The following is a 26,517-nucleotide window of genomic DNA, read 5'->3' on the forward strand; positions in this document are numbered from 1 at the left end:
ATTAAATAATCTCCATTACACTTTATAAGTGTTATCCCACAATTCACTATATTCAAATATTGATTCATGTCGCACTAGCAGGTAGAAACAAACAAGTTTGCACTGCCAGGTGGTTTAAAGTAACACAATTTTGATTCTTATAATGAAATATTCAAAAAAAAGTTTAAGTAAATGCCATCTCATCCTTATAATAAAAATAGGTACTATGAAAGTGATATTTCACATCATATTGTATATATTAGAAAAAATATGTTTTACTATAAGTTAAATACTTAATTATTCATTAGCTTTGCAAATAAAACACAATTACTTTGAAGCGAAAAGGACTTTATAAGGTCAGACGTCATTCAGCTCAGACGTTATATGTGAAAATACTGTTTGATTGACTCATGATAATGAAGTCCGATTGCACAATTGTTTAATATTCTTGTATTTCGCTTTTCAATAATTTTAAGAATTTATTATTACAAATTTCATATTGTATTCCAACAACTTCACAATTTTTGGGCTTTTGTATAAAGCAAAGTATGATTTTAAAGGCTTTACTTCAGGACGTCTTAAACGATTCAAATGAGCTTATACAGCTATTATGATGTTTAATAAATAAATAATTTTAAATATATTCCTATATAGCTCTATAATTTATTAACTACTAGATTTATAAAATACAGAAAATCATTGATACAAAAACAGAGCGAACGATTGCCGATAATATCTTGAGATATATTACGAAAAATAATTAAAATAAAATATTCCAGTTGAAATTACAGTTATTACAATTACTTTATTTAATTCTATTTATTGAATGTAATGTATCTAGTATAATACCTATACAATATATTAGAAACGAATGCATCTCACAAGTGTGCATTTCATTTAGTACAGTTTAGTGCTCAACGATGAATTTCATCAAACCTAATTTCGAAGTTCGTTAAGTCAATGTTCGTTCAATCGAAAGTTTAAGATAAATTTCAAATAAAGTTAATATTTAATAATGATAATCTTGGAATTCACTGTAACTGCTTTTGTTTGAAATACAATTTCTTTCTCGTTCGATTAAAAATAACTGCTTAGTATTATATCTTTTGCGATACTTCGAATGCTGGTATTAAAAATGTCCACTATATAAATTACATTTTGCGAAACTACATTACATCGAATTATTGCTTCATCTCAGCGAACACATTTTTTTAAGTTTATGCTTTTTGAAACTATTGACTGTAGAATAAAGTCAAAGCGATCATAAAATAACTTCGTGAAGCTTTATACATCGCCCCTTAAACCAACATATGACTCGTTAGAAAGACAAACCCTGCCTACTTTCCGCTAGGCGAATTAAATGGTATTAAGAAAAAGTTTTCCTTATCGAAGATTGCGATAGGTTGAAGATCGGAATATAATATTACAACGAAATGACCATGTCTTTAAAATTATCGCATTTATAGCGATTATAGAAATTACATGTCATTATCGATGAGTTCTAAAGCTGCCGTTTCTCGCTTCTCATTGGTCCAGCGGGTACGCTCCAAGTAACACCTGTTTTTTTAACTTTAGGGTGGCGTCATATCAGGTAGCAATGAATATGAATCCGATTTAATTTATTTTTCGCATTTGTATTCCTTTATTGACTGGCTTTACAGTCTGGGTTCATTCTGGCTAATGTTAGTTTGACGAACAGCTTAAGGTTGGCCTCGAATGAAATTAAACCTCGGGGAAGAAAGGGTATTGAAGCTTTAATGATCGTTACATACTTTCTAGTCAGCATTTATAACAGTAAGTCATTAAGACTAACTATGAATATCTAAAATAATTAATCCATTTATCAAATATAAATAGATGTAGTCTGAGCTAGTAAAAAGATATAATTTTTGAACTGGAAGTTTCTTATTTTTAGACGTTTTTCTAATCCTAAAATTAATCTACCTCCTCCGAAACTTTCTCGCATACTTTCTAATAAAGGTGTTATACCAGAGAACACCCTGAATGGAATTAGAGAACAACAGTTATGCAATATTAACCTTTGGCATGAAATTAACATTTTTACTGATTCTATGGTGCCATCTTTGGCGAGTTATTTGGCGATTAGGCAATGATATGCAGTTAATAGCTTCCGAAAATCGAAACTATGTTTTAGATGCGTTTTTTTTTTTTTTTTCCCAAACGATTGGAATAAAAAATGTGTTAAAATACTATACTTGTAGTCACAAAATCCCATACCAATTGTAATATATTTAACTCGATTCACTTTTGAGCGTTTATATGTTTCTGAAATTACAGACTGACAAATGGTCAACCTCTCATTGTATTTGGCTCAAATTTTGAGAAGTGTCTACATTATAGATGTTAAAAGTGTATACCGCATTTTATCCATCTAACTGTTTTCGTTCTGCAGCTATCAAGTTAACTTATATTCAAACAGACGGACAAATATATTTCGTCTGAACTAATTTTGCTTCACATTTGATACAAATTTGCAAATTTGGTGTTAAGATCATATACTAAACTTCAGTATTTAGGTATTCGGTCTAGCTCAAAGCCTTTTCGAGTTATCTTTGTCACAGACTGACAGATGGACATTTTCTAAAAATTAATTTTTCGAAATCAGTGAAGGCTAAAACATTGAGATTCAATAAACTCTCGAATTCGCAGCAGTTCACACTATTACTATACTTTCTTTATACTCCGTATACAAAAAAGTAAAAAAATAATCACATTACCATAATTAAAATTACAAATGACCTACATATCAGAAGTAAAATGCGCAGCAAAACTTTGTAAAATTGCATTTCCGAAATATCCCCCCCCCCTATTTTTAGACATATGGCTACTCTTTATTTTTAACTAGATTTCATGAGGCTTCAAAGAAAAATATAATCTCATAAACTAAGATTTCAAGTAAGTAAAAACCAAATTTAATTTTTTACACTTAAAAAGAAAATATATTAATTTAGTTTTTTCTCTAAGCACATATATATTAGCAAGGACAAATTTCAATTTCAAGGATAATTGAAAATAAGAAATCTTAAAGCGAGATTTCTTAATATATTTAACCAAAATTGTAAGTGAGGCCTAAGATTCCTCGCGTGCTTGGTGGCTGACGCGCATATAAATCTGTCGTGGTCACAAAGTCCTCCATGTCGAGAGTAATACCACTGGGGGTACTGGATCAGGGGTGATCGTTCTCTGATTCAGGTCTAAATTACGATCTGTGGATGAGTGAATGAAATGCGAGAATGAAGTAAGCCCCGTAAAAAGGGCTGTGACGTGTGTGTAGTTAAGTCGTACTCTTGGCCCTAGTTGGCTCTGAGATAAAAACAAGAGGCCCCTAGGTAATTGGCTGTCTTCGAACAGCGGGCTTGTCCGAGGCAAGTGTCATAAGTAACAACAACAAAATTGTAAGTGAAATTTTCTTTATGAATATACAAGTGCTTACGTCGGTGACTGCAGACATGCTTTAGAATGTATGGCGTGAAATGGACTAGATATTGTCTATATTGTCTATATATAGGACTGTCTAGATATTGTCCGTGTGACCAAGGGAAGTCGCATAAAACATCTATGACGTATGTATACAAAATTTTGAAGTTCCGTCTACATTATGTGTTAATCTTATCGATAAATTCTTTTTAATTAGATAGTTATAACCATTTGTAATCGCTACATTTTATTTTGAATTACCCTGTATAATGATGTCTTATTTTTCTATGCAAAATTAAACTAGGAACGCCACATAATGTTTTCTTAATCTTATGATTACAATAATAACACAGATCTCCCGAAATTTATGCTTTATTTGCTAATAAATAACATTTTTCTATAACTTCTTTTTATCCCAAGAAATACACAATGAGGACGATTTTGACGGCATCCTGGAATTCCTGGGTCTTCAACTTCCAAGATCTAATTCTGATTGAAATATAAACGGTCTAACAAATATGTTGAGTGTGAATTTCAAAAACTGCCTTTATTAATTCATGTCTTAAGTGTAATTTCTGGCTGAAAATGCAATGCCCAACAAAAAATTTCTTAAAGAATTAGTAGGAATTAAATAGATAAGCATATTTTTCAAAAACCTGCACTTTTGGGCCAATAAATAATAGTTTTTTAAAACTGCTTTTTATCCAAAATTAATACAAATGAGAGAGAATAAATTTTATGAAGTCCCTGGACTTTAACCACCAGAAACTCTATAACCTTGCAGTCATTACAAATATGTTACTTTTCAATTTTAAAAACTATTAATTTGTTGCGTAAACAAATTAAGAGATGCAAAAACGGAATGTTCAGCAAAACTTTTCTTAAGGAATTCCAGGAAATTATTAAAGAATTCCAATTTAAAATACATGCATATGTAAAAATTTTTTAAAAATACGATCGTAAAAGATGATTTTAAGAAGCTATAGCATCTAATCAATTAAATTATGAAGCAAATATTTCAGATTCAGATATTAGACTTGAAAACCTTGACTTATAAGACTTTGCTATAATTGAAAGAATGGAATGAAAAATATGTTGTCTCGAACTTTTAAAAACTCAGTATAATATTTTGCGTCTTAGTAAAATGGAAGAAAGCGTAAGTGAAATTTCAAAAAATAATTCTTCAACAAAATCGTAAGAATAGCAAATATCCATAAATTTCACTTTAATAATAATTTTAATTAGAGTTATTTTAGATATCTGACCATAGAATATATTCTCGTGAAATTATAGGATACAATGAATTGAAAATTTGAAACAAATATTTTAGAGTCAAATCTAAAGCAAGTTTCTTTTATTAAATCTAAAGTAGGTTTCAATCTGAATTTTCTAAATAATAAAAGCGAAATTCTTTGAATTAGAACAATTGCCTTTTCTCCTGTAAAATTCTTTTCATAGGGTTTTCTATCCTTCTTACGTTAATAAATTGCAATTTATTTCTTTTATCAAATTCTTCCAAGGCAGTTTCTTTTTCTTTTTTTGTTTTGTGTTAACGTTGTTTTTATCACCATTTTTATGTTGATATTTCCGGCGAACATTCTTTGAAAAATAGAAATACAAAGCAAGTGAATTTGCAGTTTCAAACAGCAAGCTGGATAGAAAATACCTCAATATAAATTGACGGGTTAAAAAAAAAATGTTTTTGAAACCCGAGGGGAGAAATACTCAGCAGCAAAACAAAAAGAAAACTCAATGAGTTGAGAAGTATGCAACAAAAAACAACCGTCGATGGTTCGGGAGAAAAAAAAAGAATTGGAGATGAACCTAACAAACAAAATCATCGACAGAGATATGCCAATTAATTATATTTCTTTGTTTTTGACATCCTGCGGTAGCAGATTATTGTATGCAGCATCCTCAAGTTCAATGTGTTTTTTTTCTCTTGCGTTTTTTCCCCCTCACTTTTTTTCCCTCACATAAAGCCAGCCTCTTCGCAAAAGACCAGGAATCGAACTTGTCTATTGGAATTAATTAAAACGTCTGGAATTATTTGTTTATTTTTTCCCCTCCCCCCGTCATCTACGATTTTTCTTTCATCACACTATGTCTATAGATATCTGTATATTTATCCGCGTGCGTTTGAACGAAAGGTATTTTTCTAACGTACTTAAGTAGTACCCACCGAAAACAGCTTTCCGCTAACACAAAAGAACCCGCAAAGCATGTGTGGGGGAATGATGAGACAGGGAGAAAAAAATATGGCAGAGGGGTTGAATAGAGGGACATGAAGATATTAAACAAATAAGGAAAAAATAATTAATTAATTTCAACTTCTACCGGTTTATGGTGCCTCTGAAGTATGTTTGAAACGATATAAGAACGAATTATCATTCAAGTCTCAAAACAAAGAGAAGTGAAATGAAGAGGACGGCGTTATTAGTGTGTTAGTGTACATGCATGCATGTATACGTGTATGAATGAAAAGGGGGGAGAAATTTTTTCACCATGAGGGGAGGGGTTGTAGATGGTTAAATACCAAAAGTAAAGCGCAATTACAATACGGGGTGTGGTAAAGAATTAAGTTGCTTCGCATAGGAGGAAAAAAAAAAATCTATTAAAAACAGCTCAATGCTCACATGCCAATAATCATGCTAAAAGAACTTAAAGAAAAATATTAAGGGATTAAATTTTTGCGCTAATACTGACATACTGTCAGCTCAGGCTTTTCTTAGGTAGAAGCAGTTTTTGGTATTTTTCGCGGATTTGTTTATTTTTTTCCCTCCCTTTTAAAAATCTTTTTGCAAAATTTGTAATTTTTTTCTGTTGTTATTTTTATCTCGCCTGACGTTTGTTTTGCTTTTGCAGAGGAAATGGCTTAAGCTTTTAGATTTTGTTTGATCCAGCAACAGCCACACCCATTCAAAAAGCAGAATTAGCAAAAAGATCAAAAGAAAATGTTTAAGATGACGTTTCTTATCGTCTTTCCTTTTTTTTTTTTTTGTCCGTGTTTTTGTTTTATTTCAGGGCAATCACTTTCTCATAGAATTATTTAAAAACTAATATATTGCTGAATTCGCCTTTCAAATAAATTGCTCTGAATTCTATAAAAGTTCGTTTCGTAAAAGTCGTTTTCTTATTAGTGATAAACATATCTTCAAAAAAAATTTTGTTTTTAAATCGTCTGCATTGATTTTTATTTCAGTTCAGCTTCAGTTTCAATTACTTAAAAGTATAAATATTAGGAAATAAATATACAATTGAATTCCTTCTTAAAATCTCATAATAGTACAATTAAAATGTGTCAAATTCTTAACACCATTAAATATGTCTTTAAAAAATGCCTGCATTAAGTTAAATTCGAACTCTTACACTGATAAATGGCTAAATGTAATGAATAAAACGAAAACAACATGCTACCAACTGTTTTCCAAAATTATGTCATTTGTCAGATTTAAATAGTTTTCTAGCAGAATTATAACCAAGCAATTTAGTTAGTACAGTTTGTTAAAATAATGAAATTTTAAACATAACCATTGTTTTTTTTTTCGGTTATTGATACAGACTTAATATAAAACAGAAAAAAATCTTATTTAAAATTAAAATTTCTTTTATTTTGTTTGTCTAAAATTGAAAAAACAACCAATAGAGAGTTTTATAAGTAAAATTTAATGTTCATATTAAACACAAAAATTCAATATCTTTCAAGAGTACAATTTAAATATTATTGTTTACTTTTAATGATCTAAATACTACAAAATTTTTATTTCTCATAAAAATAGATTGCATAAGAAAATTCATAACTCTTTTCAATTGTAAGTAGAGTTTTATAATATAGTAAAGTAAAAAAGTTTATAAATACCAAAATGAAATTTACTAACAATATGTTTATATACAATTTGAAAAATCACTGTGAGATGAAAAATATGTTTAAAAAAATCTAAACTTATTTGCATTTCAGAAATCAAATAAAAACCATTATTTGTTCTATTAAAAGAACACTGATATTTTAAATACAACAAAAGTTTCTCTAAAATAATTTTACTTCGAATAATGCAAAATTACTCGATGCCAGTTTACATCCTTTTAACTGGAAGTTATGAAAATAGATCATTTTTAAAAAAATTTATTTGAAATTTTTCAGTATTTTTTGCATATTACTATTTTTGCTTTTATTTATATTAATCCAGCTAATTAATATTACCTGCTGCAGCTACATCACATATCAAATCTTGATTATATATAAGTCAAATATTATTTTCATCGTGTATGGGAAATAAACTTTCGAAATGTAATGTAAAATTTTTCACTCTCGCATTTTCATCGTAAAACATCAGTATTCGCATTAATGTACAAATTAACATTATTAAGGCAATGCAAAAAAAAAAATCCTAAATAATATAAAGTTTTTAAATACTTTTTATAAATACAAATGTATAAAAGACAATAATAAAAAAATTAAATCAAATAAACAATTAATCTCTCAATAGGTACTTTATCTGCTTTTAAACTATTTTAGCGATAGTTTAAAAGTTCATTATTTTTATTACTGACCATAATTATTATTACTGTTCATTAACTATTTCACTGTTTCTTGGATGGAAAATTAAAATTGAAATTAAAAAATGTTACTATTCACATAATTAAAAATTTTCTTTTTCAAGATTATTAAAATTTAAATTACTTTTTATTCAGCATAAATCAAATATTTTTGAAAATTAAAAATTTGTTTACAATTTTTTTGAATATTTTTATTTACTCTATTTTTCTATGAATTTTGCATTCCCCTTACCGAAGTAATAAGTAACATACTTTAAAGAAAGAATATTTTCACAAGATGTACTCACTAAATATTTCAATTCTTTAAAGTTTTAACTCTCTATAAAATGTCAGTTTGCTTTAAAAGCTAGTTTTATGTAACTTCTCTTATATCTATCTAAATGTTTAAATTGATGTTAGTGATAATTTTAAATATCAAATTCTATACATTGTCAATCATCAATTTGGTTAAAAAGTCACTTTCTTCATTTATTGCCTTATATCTAATGTCTGAATTGACTATGGTGATTCGTATGATCTCAGGTTTTATATATTGGCAAGCATCAATACGCTAAAAAAGTTTCTTGGTTTATCTCTTATGTTAATGTCTGAACTGATTATTTTTATTCTTTTGATTTCAAGTTCTAAGCATAACCAAATATCAATTGGCTTAGAAAGTGTATTTCATGGTTTATCTCTTATATCTAACATTTAAACTGATTTTGGTGATACTTTGAATATTAAATTCTACTCACTGTCAAATATCAATTCGCTAAAAAGTTAATTTCATCATTTGTCGCTTTAAATGTAATGTTCTAATATGTATATGATGATATGATGATTCTTTTCATATGAAATTCTACTTATTGTTAAATATCATTTCACTAAAGAAGTTAGTTTCTTGGTTTATCTCTGATATCAGCATCAAAATTTCTCTCTGGAAATATCGAAATTTAAAAATAAATCTTACAGATAAACATTGCATCTCTGATATTTAAACATTTAAATTGATTGAGATGATATTTCTGATACAAATTCTATTCGATGTCAAATATCAATTTGCTTATAAAGTCAATTTCATTATTTATTGCTTTATATTTAATGCCTGAATGGACTATAATGATTTTTATGATCGCCAATTTTACATATTGTCAAAAATCAGTTGGTTAAAATCAGTTAAATTGGTTGGTTTACCTGTCATTTCTAATGCATGGATTGATTATTTTGATTCGTTTGATCTCAAGATCTACGCATAACCAAATATCAACTCACTTAGAAAGTTTAATTCATGGTTTATTTCTTATATCTAAACGTTTAAACTGCTTGTAGCGATACTTCGAATATCAAATTCTCCTGTCTGTCGATTCACTTTAAAAATCAATTTCATCATTTGACGCTTTAAATTTAATGTCTGATATGACTATGCTTATCCTTTTTATATCAAATTCTACTCACTGTCAAATATTAATTCGCTTAAAATGTTAGTTTCTTGATTTATAACTGATATCTATAGTCTGAAAACACCGAAATTTAAAAAGAAATTCAGCGAAATTCATGAAGAAAGGCTAAATTATGAATGAAATTTAGGAAGGAAGTCATTTAATTTCTGTATTATTTAAGGATAAAACAGTTCTCGCGAATTCATTCCTTGACTGAAAATATTACTGATGATGAAATAGGAAGGACCTACTTGTCGATGGGGCCGTATATGGATGAAGTGGCTGCCAAGTCATGATGAGGGAGATCTCTGCCAGCACTAAAACATCGCCTAAAGTGGAAAAGAGAAAGAAAACCAAAAGCGGCAGATCAGTTAAGCAGCAGGCAAAAAACACAACAAAATCATAAAAAGTTATTTATAAGAAAAACACAACAGAAATTCAAAATAAATTAAAAATATACTCATGCAAATAATACTACAAATTCTGTCCACTGATCCTACCAAAATAGCAATGAATTTATTTTTAAATCAAGAATCAATTTCCTGTGAATGTCTGTTAAATAATCTGGTTATCTGCAAAATTAAACAATAAATTGCGATTTTTCCATTTAATCTATCCGACTTCCTGTTTTTTAGTTTATAATTTGTCAGAATTTATTAATAATAGTATTTATGTTGAAATTTAAACGCTATGTCATTGTTGCAATGTGTTATTTTAGAAACTATTTTATATAACAGACTCGTTTATCTATCTACAATAGTATTATTTAATTGATTCCTGAATAAAGAATATCAATTGACTTTGATAAAAATTAAATAAAAAATATTTATCAAAGTTACCAGCATCAAAATCTCTATTTTTTTTATTTTACAGTTTTTTTTTTAATTTAGTAATAATATTGTTTATTTTGAAACTCAAACATCATGTCACTGTTGCAATGTGTTATTTTAATGAATACTTAATGTGAGAAAATCCCTTATATTTTTTAAGTATGACCTAAGCAGGTCTTGGAAAGATATTAAAAATCAACTTTTCTTAAAATCTTAATTAATTTTAATGGAAATTAAAAATAGCATTTATTGAATAAAACTGAATGCAGAAGAAACTTATTGGATATAATTACCAATTTAAACAGTTATATTAGATTTACAATTTACAAAAACAGGTATATTACAATCAGATATAATTTTTTATATATATGATTGATTTAAAATTTCTTCTTAAAATCGCAAACATAAACTGATTGAACAGTTAAAATGAAACTTCAATCATAATTCATCAGTGGACAGAACTTCGAGAAATATCATAGTATCATTCAAGAAATTAGACAGCATTCCAAGTCAATCATTCTATCAGAAAATGCACAGTTTCCACTTCACATGTCATACATATTTAGAAAAAGAACTTAAATTAATAGTCTAGAACTGAGTTCACATGCTACAGAAGATTCTAGATAGATATGTACTGTGGCACATGCTTAGAAGCTCATGCGGCTGCTGAACATACACAAGAAATTTCACTAATCTGAATATTTCGTTTTCTTTCTATTCAAAGTATAGAAGACAAGTCATTTGATCATTTACATGAAAGGAGTGTTACTCCATCGTCATCTCACACTTATATGAAATTTTATGTCAATATCTCACAGCACAGACAAATTTTATAGCACAACTTTCTCATTTAGAAGATGTGACGTTTTTAAATTAGCCCCTACTACTTATACAATGAAAAAACTAAAAAAAATTTTTTTTTTTTTTAAGTATAAGCGAGTTTTATTTAACTAATTGATATTTTTAAAGGTTTCTAAATCTTTATTTTTTTTTTTAGATTACGTTAATTACGTTAATATTAATTATTTTTGGCTAGTGATATTTCGAAGATAAATAACATGATTTTTCAAGACATGATCCAGAAAAACCTATTAATTTGTTTCAAATTTACAAATCTAAATATATACAATTTTTGTTTAAAAAATTGTAGAAAAGTTCTAATGCAAATCAGACGTATATCTAAAATATAAATAAGAAGATGAAGGATAATCATTTCCAATTTTAATTCTTGCTTATTTGAACTTCAAAAATGGTGCTAGTTTCATAAACAATTATTGTTTTATCTAAAATACTTTAATTGAAAAAAACTCCATAAAATATTGATTGTCAAGGAAAATTGAGTTAATTTATTTCTATCCTTTTAACATATTGATAACCACGACGAAATTCATTATTATTGAGAAATTTATAATTTTTAATATAAAAATAATCATTTTTAATATAAAAGATTACCAATGCTGGTATATTAGATTTGTAAATTATATTAAGTACAATTTATAAAATATAAAAATTATTAAAATCACTCTTGATACGTAAATATGGAAAGAAAAAAAATATAGTGATATATACGCTATTTGAACCATAGTCATTAAACATTTTCCTTTTAAAAAAATTTGAAAAATTCAATATCATTTCATTTTAGAACTGTGTAAAAACATAAGAAATCTTCATGAATTCATTTATCAAACTAATGCTAAAAGGCTAAATAACACCATTTATATAATTTTAAAATGTGAATTAAGCAAGCATTGAAGATGTTTTATTTTACACTCGATTCTTATTATATTCTAAAACATTTAAGTGCTAAATACTTATATTTTTACTATCATATTCAATTTAATAAGTTTTAATCTTAAAATTGCGAATAACACCCGTCTTTAAAGTAGATTTGTGAAAAACAATGCATATAACTTAATTTCTCTGCTGTGCGCCGATTTGTATCTGAAAATTGACCATCGCATTACCTACATCAGTGCTCGTCACCCCAACTCGAGATTTTACCACCCGACTAAGAGGGGGAAGATCCTACCCTCTCAGTAGGGGTGGGGAAAAAAGAAAAACAAAAATGTAACAAAAGAACAAGAAAAAATAAATAGTGCTATCGATCTTTCGTCACCTCCCCCTGTATGAACATAGCCAGGTAATTTCACGTTTGTTGCAAACTACAATTATTTATTTACCTTTACGTCCTTTGTTGGCGGTTTCTGTTGTTTGAAGGCAACTTAAGCAGAACACCTGGAAAGTCAGCATCTGCAGCTCTTCAATATTTACAACAAGTTATTTTCAATGTATTATACACCCCATATGCTATTTCACTAAGCACGCATGAAACCGTGTAGATATTTTAATAAGTCAATTAATAATATATTAATTTCTTTAATATTATTATCGCACATTTAGAAAATAGTATTAGAAGCTTACATGTATTTTGATCATTTTTCACTTTAAAAAGACATTTACTGAGAAAAATTGGTACAATATATATCAATCAAAATACGATTCCAACATTTTCTACGACTTTTTCCCATTTTCGTTCAATAAGTCTTTCAATTGATTGTCTTCTAATTTTTTGTAGTTCCCCAGGCCGTTTTTTGTCATTGACATCGAAATCCCCACTCTTAAACCGTTGAAACCAAAACCGACAATTGGGATGTGACGGAGCGGCATCACTATGTGTGCCGGAAATGTAATTTGGAGCGTTCCATGATTGGGGTCTTTAAACACTGAATAACTCAATAATACTAAATGGTAAACTTTCAAAATGATAACAATAAAGTAATAGTAAATCAGTAAAATCGAAACCCATTGTCGTTTATATAGATACTTCGCATGTTTACCAATAGATGTCACTGCTTAAAATACATGCAAGCACCTAATAAATTTAATTAATGTAAAATTAGCAACTTCCTCTTGGTAACGTCTTCCAATCAATACACATACACACATATGTGAGTGTATACGCATATATTTAATTTATTTTAACAGCTTTCATAAAATTATTTCTTATCAACTGAAATTCGAGCTTATAAATTCTTAGCTCAATTGCTTGGATATCCCACGCCTATCAGGATAGAATAAAGGTAATTTTAGCTGCGTTAAACTCTGCAATAGTAATTCTTAATTTTGGTTGCAGCGTATCTCCCAAGAACGGGAAACCCTCTATTTTTTTCTTCTTATTTTACCCTCCCCCCCCCCCTTTTTTTTTACTATTAAATCTACAGTGCCTCATTTAGCCATGGTTTTTATTTCCATTTATAAGCTTCACATGATTGTTCCAAAGGGCAACAATGAGTGCTTGGAAATCCTTTCTTAAATGTTTTTTGATAAACATTAGTAGAAAAGACTTATATATCGCAGTAACGGTACTAGAATTAGATTTAAACTAGAAATTTGGAAATATAGCAATAAGACTGTTGTATGAATAGTTCCATCATAAAAATACTAACTTTCTTTTTGCATTGTAAAAAAATATATCGGTGAAAAGGGACTTTTATTTTTATAAGTCCCTTATAAAATATAGTATAAATATATAGTTATAATGTGATTTGTATCATAAGGATATTGCTTACTTCATAATTTAGCCAAATGGAACATTAATTTTTTTTTTATTTCACAAAAAAAATTAAAAAATTTATTTTAACAATTTTTTTTTTTCAAAATTATACACTGCTATTGAAAACACACAAATTTGTTTTGTAACAAAATAAAAAGTCATGCGTTCTAGGGTTAAAAACCGCAAATTAGCTTCTTCATCCTCTTTTTGCTTCATTTTCTTAGAAGCAAAGCTACGATGCATTTCTCACCAATTGTCTTCTTGGCTCAAACTTGCTGCAATAATATCGAAGATAGTATTCAAATTTTTTCTTAATCAATCATTTTTACTAATCAGAGTATTGTTTTATATTAAATGACAGCAAATTCTTACAATACTCTGCAGAAAAAAACACAGTTTACCTAATTTTACACGTACTCTGTGTGTGTGAGGGGGGAAGGGGGGTGCGTGTATGTATTTAGATAAAAATTACGTTATTACGTTATGAAACTATGAAAATTCATAGATAATGGATAATTAGTAAAATGATACATAATTAATTCAGGGAATTTTTTTCAAATCCAATTAAGATGCTTGATTTTATTTTTATAGAAGTGATAATGTCTAGAAAGAAAATCGCATTCAGACATATCTAAATGCTACACCAATTTTATATCTTGATGTTATGTCAAGACTACTGAAATAGGATATTGCATTTGTGCAATATGGTGGAGTTTTATGGCACAAAGTAGAGAGCGAGATATATAGTGCCAAAAAAAGTTTGATAGAAAAATAACAATAAAAAAGGATTATTTTCAAGAATAACAGAATACTTCAATGGTAGAAAAAAAACTAACGTTTCAAACAAACTATACTAATAAAAAATACTGTATCGAAATATAAAATGTTAAAATTTCATGCAGAAAAAAAAAAAAACATCAGTGAAAAAATCAAAAAGTCCATGATGTAATTTTTCAGCACCCTCGGAAGAGAATAGCCCATTTGAATCATACATAAATGACGAGGATGATACTTTAATCAATATCTCAATGTTTCCATGAAATAACAAATAAACGAGAAATAACGAGGGCGAAAACACCAATGAAATAACGAGTACGGAAACTCCAACGAGTATGGAACTCCAACCTTAAGAGTATGATATTCACGCGCAATGTTGATTCTAAATGACATAAAAATTATAAATATGTTATATTATTTTATTTCACTGTATCGTAAGGTTGTAGCAGTTGTATTATTCTATCTTTTCTTTTGGATAATAGATACCAATGCCTGATTACGTACGCATCCCATAGTGCATTGCGATTGTAATTATAGGGAGATGATATGCTGTTCTGTTAAAGAGATGCACGCATTAATGTTATACCTTCGTGTTTGTTTTGTGTGAAATGTGATCATTAAAGAATGTTCTCGAAAACATGGGTCCTCTTGCTTCCAGTGCACAGATCATAATGATCTTCATTCCACTACAGGTTAAAATTTATCTTTGGACTGCTGCGACACTCAGTTCAATTTAAAATTTATGGGAATTCACCTAAACAATACATTAATTTGATAACAGATTTTTTTAGATGTAGATAGCCGGCGTCCTGGCATAGGGCGTGGCTAGCGTGTCTAAACGCTAAACGCTGTATTCCTACATTGTTATATACACAAGCAAAATGAATTGAAATTTATTGACAAAAAAATTAATCGTTTCATGATATAAAAATATACTTCAATAGAATTACTGCCTTCCAAATTTTAAATATGGTTAAAACAGGCATTTAGCGTGTCTTCCCCGTGATCTAGGCGTCCTGGGTTCGAGTCCCGGCTCGGGCATGGTTGTTCTTCCTCTGTTCTATCTGTGAGATGTGTAAATGTGCCCTCCTGTAAAAAGAGGTTGTGCAAGCGAATAAGTGATGCTTGAGTGACAAAGCCGTACTCTCGGCCCTAATTAGTGCTACTAAAACAAGAGACGCACCCTATCGGCTTAAATCGCTGTCTTCGTAATAGCGGGCTTGTCCATAGGCAAGTGCCATAAGAAACAACAACAACAGAGGTAGATATTAATTAAAGGATACATTATTAAACTATTTTGTTGCACATAGTTCTTGAAAAGTGAAGAATGCAAAAACAGTACATTGGAATGAAAATATAGACAATACGCATTTGATAATTCGGATTGATAATGTATCCTAGATTTCTGAATCATATGATTCAAATTTTCAAAGTTTATTGTCTGTGATGCTTAAAAAGAAGGATATACCGATAATCGATTCCTTAGGAACAGAAAAAGAGAAATAATTATGTTTGTATTTATCTTTCAAATTGAAAACCAGAATTCTTGAATTAAAATTTTCTCAAGAGGTACATGAGAATAAGACATTTGCCTATGAAGGAGTGCTCAAAAATCAATATTAAAAACCTGGCTACTTCAAGGCAAGAAATGGCCAAAAATATAAACTAGAATGACGGAACAAATAATGGAAAGAAGGAAACGTTCCACATTTTTCATGATGCTTCTTCTGCTATTCTGGAATGCTCCTCTGTAAATCTATTTGTCATCGTTTTCCAAACAATTATACATTCGTACTCCAACATCCCTCTACTAATCAGCAACCGCAACTAATTTATGACGTCACGATCTCTCGATGAGTGAGCGATACAAGTGCCTCGTGGTTTTCGTCACGTGACGCGGGGTTTGTTGCGTAAACAGATAATTTAGCCGAAAATTCTTCCCATCTGTTACCGGAAACAGACGCACTCTATTTCCGGTTCTTACGAATTGGGTTTTTAATCGGAATTTGGGCTAAGCCGAGAGAAGTCAGTAGCTCGCTCTGTCCGACACATTAATGATGATTCCGAGAAGATTTCGCCTTTCAATGACCAAGAAATGAACTTATTACAGTAACGGATATTATCAATTTTTATTGCATATTTCCTGGAGGCAAGCAAATGTCCAATTATTTTACTGTTAAAACCAAGAAATTCTTTCACCTTTCTGAGGTCGTTGAATAAATTAATCGGCCTAAGCGTTATTACAATCCATTTGTGCTACGAAGAAAACAGTTTTATCTTGACTTTTAACTAATCATTCCCTACTATTCTTTTACACAGTTCTATCTTGACTCTAATTTAATCAGTCTGTGCTATTCTTTTATACAGTTTAATCTTTAACTAATCAGTCCCTACTATTTCTTTACACAGTTTTATCTTGACTCTAACTAATCAGTCCCTTACTATTCTTTTACTTGCTAGATTTTGTCATGAAGCATCTGAAGTACATAGCAGTGAAACTAACATCTGTATTCTTAACAAAATGATAGTTCAGTAAAAATTTTAGTCTTTGGCCATGGGAGACTAGTTATACAGTTTGGTTTATTTATTGGAGGAGTTTAAATTCAAAATTCGATTTCATCTTTAATGTGTTATGTTTATGGACCGTTCTGGCTAATCTTAAATCTGCCATCAAATATTTTTATGTTGGCAATACATAACAGTTTGAACAATATATACCAGTTGGAATGACTTATAATCTGATTGCGGTTTAAAATTTAAAACACCTGAAATACATAGCAGAGAGGCAAACATCTGTATTCCTAATAAAATGATAGTTCAGCAAAAATTTTGGTCTAAAGTCTAGTTATACAGATTGGTTTCTTTATTGGAAGATTTTAGATTCCAGACCGGATTTAATCCTTGAGGAGTCATGAATATGGACAGCCTGGATAATCTTAAAGCCGCCATCAAATATTTTTAAGTTGGCAATACATAAAAGTTTGAACAATATATACAAATTGAAATGTCTCATCATCTGACAGCGGTTTAAAAATTGTTTCATCCCAAAACAGCCCTCGATTATCTTCAAAACAAGACGCAGATGTAGCAAATCAAATTAATTAAGAGTTTGGCATTTATTTGTGACTGGTTACCATAATCTGTTTTCCGAGTTTCACTCAAGTAGCAAATTAATTAAAAAGGACAACTATAATTAATAATTTCACATTTGTCTCACTGCACTACAGCGAGTGCAGTGCTTGGAAAACATTTTCAACTTTTTCTTAAAGCCCAATTACTTAATACACTAAGTTTAGCAAGGAGTTCACTTTTTAATGTCTCATGTCATATTTCCATGTGAAACATGTTAAAATTAGTTTCGATGATAACTGTGATCACTCATTGATTTGCAATATTCGATATGATATGCCATCTAAAATTCCAAAATTGGGATAGAATATGTTAAATTTATACTAAATAAAATGCCTTATTGACAATCTGAATGTGCGTGGTAAATTCAAAGAAATTATCAAAAGCCTGAATTAGAATCGATTCGAAATTATTAATTTTAAATAGAATTTATTTGTGTTCAATAAGCATCGAAGTTCCACTTAACATTCATTAAAATGATTAATTTAACGATAAATTATAAATATATAGAATTTTGAGAAGAATACACACAAAAAAAAATATATTTAGAATATGCAGGCTTTTACAATGTTAACATAATAATTTCATATTATACAAAATCAAATTCTGATTCCCAAATTCCAAGATTAATTTAAATCTCTTGGAAAAAAAATAAAAAGAAATGAAACAACAAGCAACGGAAAAAGAAAAATAAATAATAAATTGCTACTTAATGCGTCTGCTTGACAAACTAATGAATGCTCTAAAAGTACAATCTGCATATTTCAACAATTAGGAAAAAAAAAAAAAAAAAACATGCATAAAATAAATTCCTCTCGTTCTAGTTATAAATATAGCAACCGACATTTCTACATGATTATTATATTTCAAAAACGCATTCCACGTTGAAAGAAACCAAATCATTAATTTGCAACCTATCACTTACTTTTCACATTATCATTCACAAAAAACAATCCTATTTGGATTAAATTAATTTCCGTCCCCAAGAAATCAATCTATTCCATTCTGGGGAATGCAACAGACAGAACAAACTTTCACGAAAGCACTTCCACCAAAAAAGGATCATAATTTTTCTTGAGCATTTTATTAATTAATACGAGTCTCCCTCCAAATCCAAACAAGCATGCAAACGAAACCAGCTGGCGTCGTCATAGATCATAATTCCGAATGTTAAGAAGCAAGCAGAAAGTGCGCGGGCTCGTACCAGCGCTTCCCACTTAAAACAAGAACCTTCCAGTCTACTCCCGGATGAATAATTACAATCGTATCTGACAACTGCAAGCTTTGTTCACCTGTGAAACCAAAACCTCCGCTAATTCAGTTCACAATCATTTAGCGGGGGATTTTTTTTTTTTTTCGTTTGTTCTCTTTGTTCTTACCTTTTTATAAACAGATATGTACTTTATGTTTTTTATTTCTTTTCTTCTCTTCTTCTGGCTTGCACTTACTTACTCAAATTCAAAAACCAAAAAATACACGAGAAGGATTTTTTTTTTCTTATTTTTTAATACGCCGCGTCTAATTTCTTTCCGTAAATACCACTCCGTTTCGTCTTTTGTCTCTTTTTCGGATGTTATGACGTTTGTGGAGTAGTGGTGTAGTGATATAAAGAACCTAGAGGCATGTATTTTTATTTGTTACTAATTAAAAATTGCTAAAGATTTTTTTTTGAAAAACTTCAAGAAAGCATTTCACTTTGTGGCAATGTATTTCAAATCACTTCATTAATTTTTAGAATAAGTTGATGCAAAAGATATTTTTGAATACGTTAAAACTATTCTTTTAACAGACATTCTAACATAATAAAAATTACTATATATATATTTTTTTTTGACAAACTTTAAGCAAAGCGTTTTACTTCGCGGCAATGTATTTCAATTCATTTCACCAAGTTTTTAGAATAAGTTGATGCAAACGATAATTTTGAATGCATTAAAATAGTCTTTTAGCTGATATTCTAACATAGTCAGATAAAACGTAGTAAGTTTTTTTAAAAATGTTTGCTAAAAAATCAAATAAAAGTTAAATCTGTCATACAATTTTTGACTAATGGTGTAAATTCTTTTCTGAGAAATATACTTTTCACTTTAGCCTATTAGATTTTACTCAAAAATTCTTCCACTGAATTTTTCTGGTAAAAGCCCCTTTTCTGATTGTGCACATTAAGAATAAACGCTTGGATTCTTTTTTAAAAATTGCATGTAGTTACATGATAGAAATGGCCAAAGAACTTTAAAACTCAGGTGCAAATAAAATGTTTTTCTCAAATCTCAGAACCTTCAAACATGATTTATTAACAAAATAAACGAGAAATTTTAAACGATTAGAATTATCATGAAAAAGTTTTTTTTTATTCATTTATTGTTTGGTAAGTTTTGAGCAATGCATAGTCATCCGCATTATCAGAATATTTTACATACACTAAGAATACCCAAAGAGAATTAAAATGTTAATAGCAAACGATTTTTAAAAATTTTCTTTCATTATTTATCTAATATTGTTCATTTCTTTCTAAAACTAACAGCACGTACAAACGCAACTTTATTTCAATTAATTATTCCTGAAATCCTATTGTTTCTAATTCTAAATGGTAATGAGAATTTCTAATTTGTTTTCTTTCTTCTACTTCTTCTGTACATAGTATACAAAATTTTCACCCCTTCTTTTAAATCAACATATTTGTAAGAATTAGTTCCATGAAACTCAAAATAAATGTTGCATAATAATTTATTATTAATATCAATTCCGGGTAAAATCAAAAATTCGTAAAAAAATAATTAGAATTTATACTTACAAATATAAACAAAATGATCCGATCATTTTAATCAATTTATTCATATAATAATAATTTTTTTTCTCTATCTCAAACTATGGTATAAAACATGGATGTATAAATTTAAAATGGATCAAAAGAATTGCATGGGGAATTTAAGAAATCGAGTTCCAGTTCTTACAGATGAAGCGTTAATCATAAAACAGAATTAGATTAATTCGATTAACATCGGCAGTTTTTCTCTAATCTTGTTAAGCAGATAAATTAATTTTCGTTTTTAAGTTAATTATTCAGTTACGAGGCATAAAATGTTTCCGAAACTTTACTGCAGAAGAATTTTTTTTCCCCTGCTTCGCCTTCCTAAAATGTTACCTATTTCTTTCTTTCTTTTTTTTTATTTATTTCTACATGAAAATGTTTATGAAATGTAGGATAAGGAAAATTTTATCCATATTCATTGCTATGTTTAAAATTTATAAGGAAAGAAATTTTTGTCCAGGTATTTTTCCAAATATTTTTGCATTCGAACTTTGAAGAATAATTTATGAATAATTTTGATTATTAGTGGCAACAAAAAAAATAGTCTTACGCTCTAGACCATAAAAAAAGAATATTATGAACCATTTTTCTCTGAAAATAGATTTCTTGATATCTTATGTTCAGATCATTCCAGTGCTGGACTCTGAATATTTAAATTCAATCAGCCAAATTTTTACTTCACAGAAATAAAATTAATCTGAAAATTTTTTAACTAATATTTTTGAGATATGATATGAAGTAGTATAAAATAACATATAAAAAGGATTTAATGTGAAGAATTGGTATTTGATTTTCCTCTTTTTTTTTTTTTTTCTCCATGAAATATATATAGAGAGAATCTAGCAAAAAAAATATAAAGTATTCTATGTCAATTAAAAATTTCATTAATATAGCTCATATATCTAGTGCTGATTTTGATGACATTGAAATATTTATTGAATTTTCGTAATATATATATATTTAAAGGACTATTTTTATCTTGAAATATTCAAAAACCTATATTTATGTTATATTTTAACCCCGATTCTTTTACAGGTCTTACTAGGATAATCCAATAATAACTTTTTATACATTCAGAATCTTTTAAACAGAGCGGTTGCTAACTACTTTTAAAAAGTAATAATAAATAAGGAATTTTTTAAGCACAACAACAGTTAAGAATCAAATATCTATTTATTAAGTGGACCAAATTGAATTTTAATTTTGATACTTTATTCATTAAATAGAATTACATTTTCACGTTGGCATCTTTTGCGCGTTTAATACTAAAGTATTTAATGTATAGTTTTTTTTTTTTTTTATGGAGATTGGGAAAATTCTTCTCTCTGGATTTTATTTGTGTCCAGATAGATCTTCCACCCTTTTTTGAATTGAAATGTTCTCTAAACCACTTCTCCATTGAATCACCTCTTTACTTCTCATTCACCCTGCTTTTGTCATCTGATTATTTCTGTTTTTCTTAACTCATTTTCATGATCTCGACCTCCCCACCGCTAGACTACTTCCCCTCCTCCGCCCCCAAACTCCAACGAAGCTTGAAAATGTGGTACGGAGTGCAAGAAATACGTTAATCAATATTAATTACGTTCGTTTGTATTCAAGGCACATCTTCTGTATTTGCTCAAGCTTAGCTCCTCTGACAGTTCTATAAAGTAATGAAATTTTCTACTTAAGAATCGCCTTTTGTTTTCCTACCGCTCAACCGAACGCTTTGCTTTTCTCTGTGAATATGCGGACTTTGAGAAAAAAAAATAATCAGAAAAAGAAAAAGAAATTTCGCACACATGCACACACGGTTCCCATTCGTCATGACTACCATATCGCTTTACGGGCTCGCATTCGTTGTTTTTTTGCCCCGTTCTAATCTTACCTTCTTTCTTCTATGTATTTGTTTTTTATTACGTCGGAACTCGCCAGCATGAATTTTAACCCTCCCCTCTCCCTCGCACAACTCTCAATTTAATTCCTCCACTCTTTTTACCATTTAAGAGCATCGTTCTCTAAATGCTCGGATGAATTGAAATGTGTTCCTTTAAATGTTTTTAAAGTCTGCCAATTTTTTGGATTTCTTTCACTTTTTTTTTTTTTTTTTCCTTTCTTAAATGGTCGGTTTGGTATGTTGAAGTATTTACCCGGGTGTTGAGATTTTATAATTAAAATAAATACTGTATTTGATTAAAGTCACGATATTTTTTTTACATATTCGGGATGTTTAATGGTCAGAAAAACTTCAATTATCCGCACTGCAGCTATCAGGATCGTTTTGAGGAGAAAGTACCGAAAGAAAGCCAGAAACAAAATTATTCCGAATAAAAATGAATAAAGAAAAGTGAATTAGCTGACTTTGATCGGTATGATCACGGTGGTGTTTTACTATAGTATGGAAGTATACAACGTATAAAAAGCACTGTTTTAGTAAAAATAGCATCTTATAAGAAAAGTTCGTTATTTTTTCTAAGAAATAGCCTTTTTTTTTTCGCTAATTATCTCTTTTTTGGATATTCCTTTAATCGATTTGAGTCTGGTCCTAATAATAGCTGGAGTTCCACGGCATGAGTTCGAATAACTGGAGTTCTTATGCACTAGTATGAATGAACAATTATTTTTTTTCTGTACTAATCTGGTAGGTCATTTTTGAGTCTAAAAGAAATTTTAGACTCAAAAGTTTTATCAAGCCGACACTACTTATGTAAAAACCAAATTAATTACGGTCCAGGAAATAGGCAGAACATTTTCCACAATTTAAGTTAGCAAGAAAAACATGATGAATTATCACAACTTATGTACAAACAATGTGTAATGAGATAGACAACACACTGTTTATACATGAGGCATTAATTTGACTGTGGCATTATGTAGATTATTTCTGAACATCAACTCTATCAACACTTAAAAGCCCCAAACTCCCGTACAAATAAATTTCGGCGGCCGCCTAGGATGCGTGGATGTCATTTCTTTCATTAAATGATATTATATATCAGAGATGTGTGTTTGTTCATTAGAGATTCTCGACCAGAAGAGATGCTTTCTGAGAACTCTCAGAGAACGTCCAGACATGCATTTTCTAAATAAACATACGCTAAAAAACTTGTTATATATTTAAACCCATTCAAGAAATTTCTTTCTCATGAAATATCTAAAAATATCAGTTTTACTTTCTCGTATGCGAAGTATAGAGAAAGTATTGCTGTCGTCAAAAAATTCGAATTGCAGAATTTGGTGAATTTTTACGTTTCAGACTTTTTTGAGTTACAAATACTACACATTTTTGGAATAACGTTTTTTTTTTTTTTTTTTTTTTTTTTTTTTTGTCTTAGTCAGTAAGTTTGTGAACAAAATATTGCTTTGAGATAGAAAACTGAAATTTGGCAAAAGGAAAATACGACCAAATTTGTAGATTTCTGTCAAATTCTGAGATAGACTGAAATTTCTTCACAGGAATTCTGTCTTGCTGTTCCAGTGAACCAAATAACTTGTAACTAACTATCTAGCTAAGCACAATTTGGTATGCAGTTTTAGCATTTAAAATATAGACACTTATTAAGTTTTGAATCAAGTTCATTATATATGTTGACCTGTCTGTCGGGTGGTCCTTTCGCAGGCATGTAAACGCAGTAACTCATAAATACATTAAATTAAATCAATGAAATTCGGAATATTATCTTGTGACTACAACAGTAGTTTTGTATCAAATTTTAATGTCAATCGGCCGGCAAAAAAAGCGTCTAAAATGTATATTCTCGCGATAGATTCAATTAAAATGCTAGATTCCTGCCAAAGATATGTATTTCGTAACTAATGTCCGTTAATGCCATGTAAGACATTCTCGACCTTATCGGAAAAAATTTATTCTAGAATATGCGAGAAAGTTTGGAAAGACTGGTCCTGCTTTTTCCCCCTTGAATTGAAAGACTACTTAGCATGGTATCCTAGTATATGGAGTGTATAAAACAACGCTATAGAAACCAATTTAAATAGAATGCTAAAAATGAAAGAAAAAAACTGAATAACATATTAAAAAGATTGGTTATTGAGATATCATTCTACATTTATCAAAGTTCTTGTGTGAATATTATACCACGGAAATTAAGAATGAACCAAAAGTGGTACACGTATAAAAGATGACAATCCTTCAATATCTTATATCCTTAATAAAGGATACAGGATACTGAATAATATATTATATTAGTCATCAAGATTGATGCAAATTCTCATTGTGGAGTTCAAAAAATAATACGTCTTACGTCATAAAATTTCCGAATACAAAGTGCGATCATCACAAAAATATAACACCTCGAACTCGAGGTTCTTAAGAATCTCCTCATCTCAACCACCCCGAGTTTTAAAAAACGCATTTTTTAATATGTTTGTTTATCAACGAGATAATTCAAAATCTAATTAGGCAGATGACATTTGGTACATGGCTTATACTCCAAATTTGTAAATTTTTGTCAAATTAATAACGAAATTTATTTAGAGGATGTCTGTCTTACTTTTTGTCCAAATATATGTCAATATGATAATTGCAAGACTAAAAAAGTTAAATGGATGAAATTGGGCACACAGCTTTAAGTTTTAAATTGCAGGTATGTATTAAATTTGGAATCAAACCCGTCTGGGATAGACCGTCTGTCGGTCTTTACTTTTATAAGAATGCGAACGCAATAGTTGAAAAATGAAATACCATAATAATATGAAATTTGATGTACGATTTTGTGATTGCAATTGTATTTTTATGTCAAATTTTGGTTCAACTACTTGGAAAAGCGATGTACAAAATACGCATTAGGTTTACTGATACATTAGTATTAACTGTATGCCAGAGATCACTCGCCAAAGATCGCAACCTAATAACTTTATTAGATTGTGGTCTTTGAAAAGTCAGAATTCTTATTATAGAATTTCGTAAATGTTATTCGCTAATGACATATAATTAATAATACGCAAGAACATTCATTGGAGTCTATGCGAAAAAATTTCGGGGAAACCATTCTCGCTGCTCTTCGTAAATGTTGCCTTGTGTAAAAAAGAAATAAGTAATTTACGTCATGAATTTCTCGCTTATGCGTTTTTCGCAACAGTTTTCAATAACAGCATATTTCAGTTAAAAAAAATTAAAACATTACAAAACGAATAAAATAAATTATTATATTTAATTTCTATGAAAATATGTAAGTATCTTTTTTACAAATTCTTAAAATTAAAAGAACGTTTTTGCCTTTTATCACAATAGCAAATAGGTGTCGAAAAGTTTTACTTTATTGCCTGCTTGCCAAATCAAACTATTTTAATTGGAGCACCGAATTGTTAAAATAAAGAGAAAAAAATGAAATACATAAAAAGAAATAAAAATAACTAAATGTGAATCTTAAAAAAAATTGAAAATTTTCGTCTTCATTACAATATTGTCCATAAAAACGGTGTTAATACAAGGACTACGTGTCAATGTTACAGTGCCAATCAGTACAAAGAAAAGTAGCAGTGCAGTCTTTTAATTATTTAATAATCTAAGCTTCATCATTATGTTCAGGTTATTTAGAATATACATAAATGCATGAAAAGTAATATCTTAATACAGATAAACTATATCGGAATTTTCTATGATAAATTACTAAGTTTAATATATACTTTTATTCATTTACATTTATTTAATGTTTGAAAAACAGGAATCTTGAAATTGATTTTCTAAACACTTCCTAGTTTGAAAAAAGTTTGAAATTTCATACATCTATGTTCTTAAAAAAATAATTTTGTTTAAATATTTTCAAAATAATAATTATTACTTAATGAAACTTTCATTCTATACTCAAGGAATATACGTAGCAATGAATTTAGAACAGACTGACGTCAAGATTCTATAAAACTTATCATCATTAATTATAAATTGAAAAATAGAAAATAACTAAAAGGAGAAATTCTACTCCTTAATACATTAATAACAGCGTATTTTTAAAAACTGTTATTATTAAATTTATTCTAAACTATATAAGGACAAGCATCGTTTCAGTTCAAAATAAAAAAAAA

General features: G+C 29.0%; 1 protein-coding gene across 2 annotated transcripts in view; it reads right to left on the reverse strand.

The window, feature by feature from the left end:
- The window catches only part of LOC129963732 (dachshund homolog 1-like), a 238,170-nt gene that overhangs the window by 192,296 nt on the left and 19,357 nt on the right, over nucleotides 1–26,517 (reverse strand). Inside the window, exon 2 of one of the 2 annotated variants that reach the window (XM_056078258.1) lies at nucleotides 9,644–9,721. The exons of the other annotated variant lie outside the window; for it this stretch is intronic. Coding sequence (XP_055934233.1) covers nucleotides 9,644–9,721 — 78 coding nt within the window. The remainder of the gene's footprint in view (nucleotides 1–9,643; nucleotides 9,722–26,517) is intronic. 2 annotated transcript variants of the gene reach the window in all.

The sequence above is a fragment of the Argiope bruennichi genome, chromosome 3 (genome assembly GCF_947563725.1).
Source record: "Argiope bruennichi chromosome 3, qqArgBrue1.1, whole genome shotgun sequence".
Taxonomy (NCBI): domain Eukaryota; kingdom Metazoa; phylum Arthropoda; class Arachnida; order Araneae; family Araneidae; genus Argiope; species Argiope bruennichi.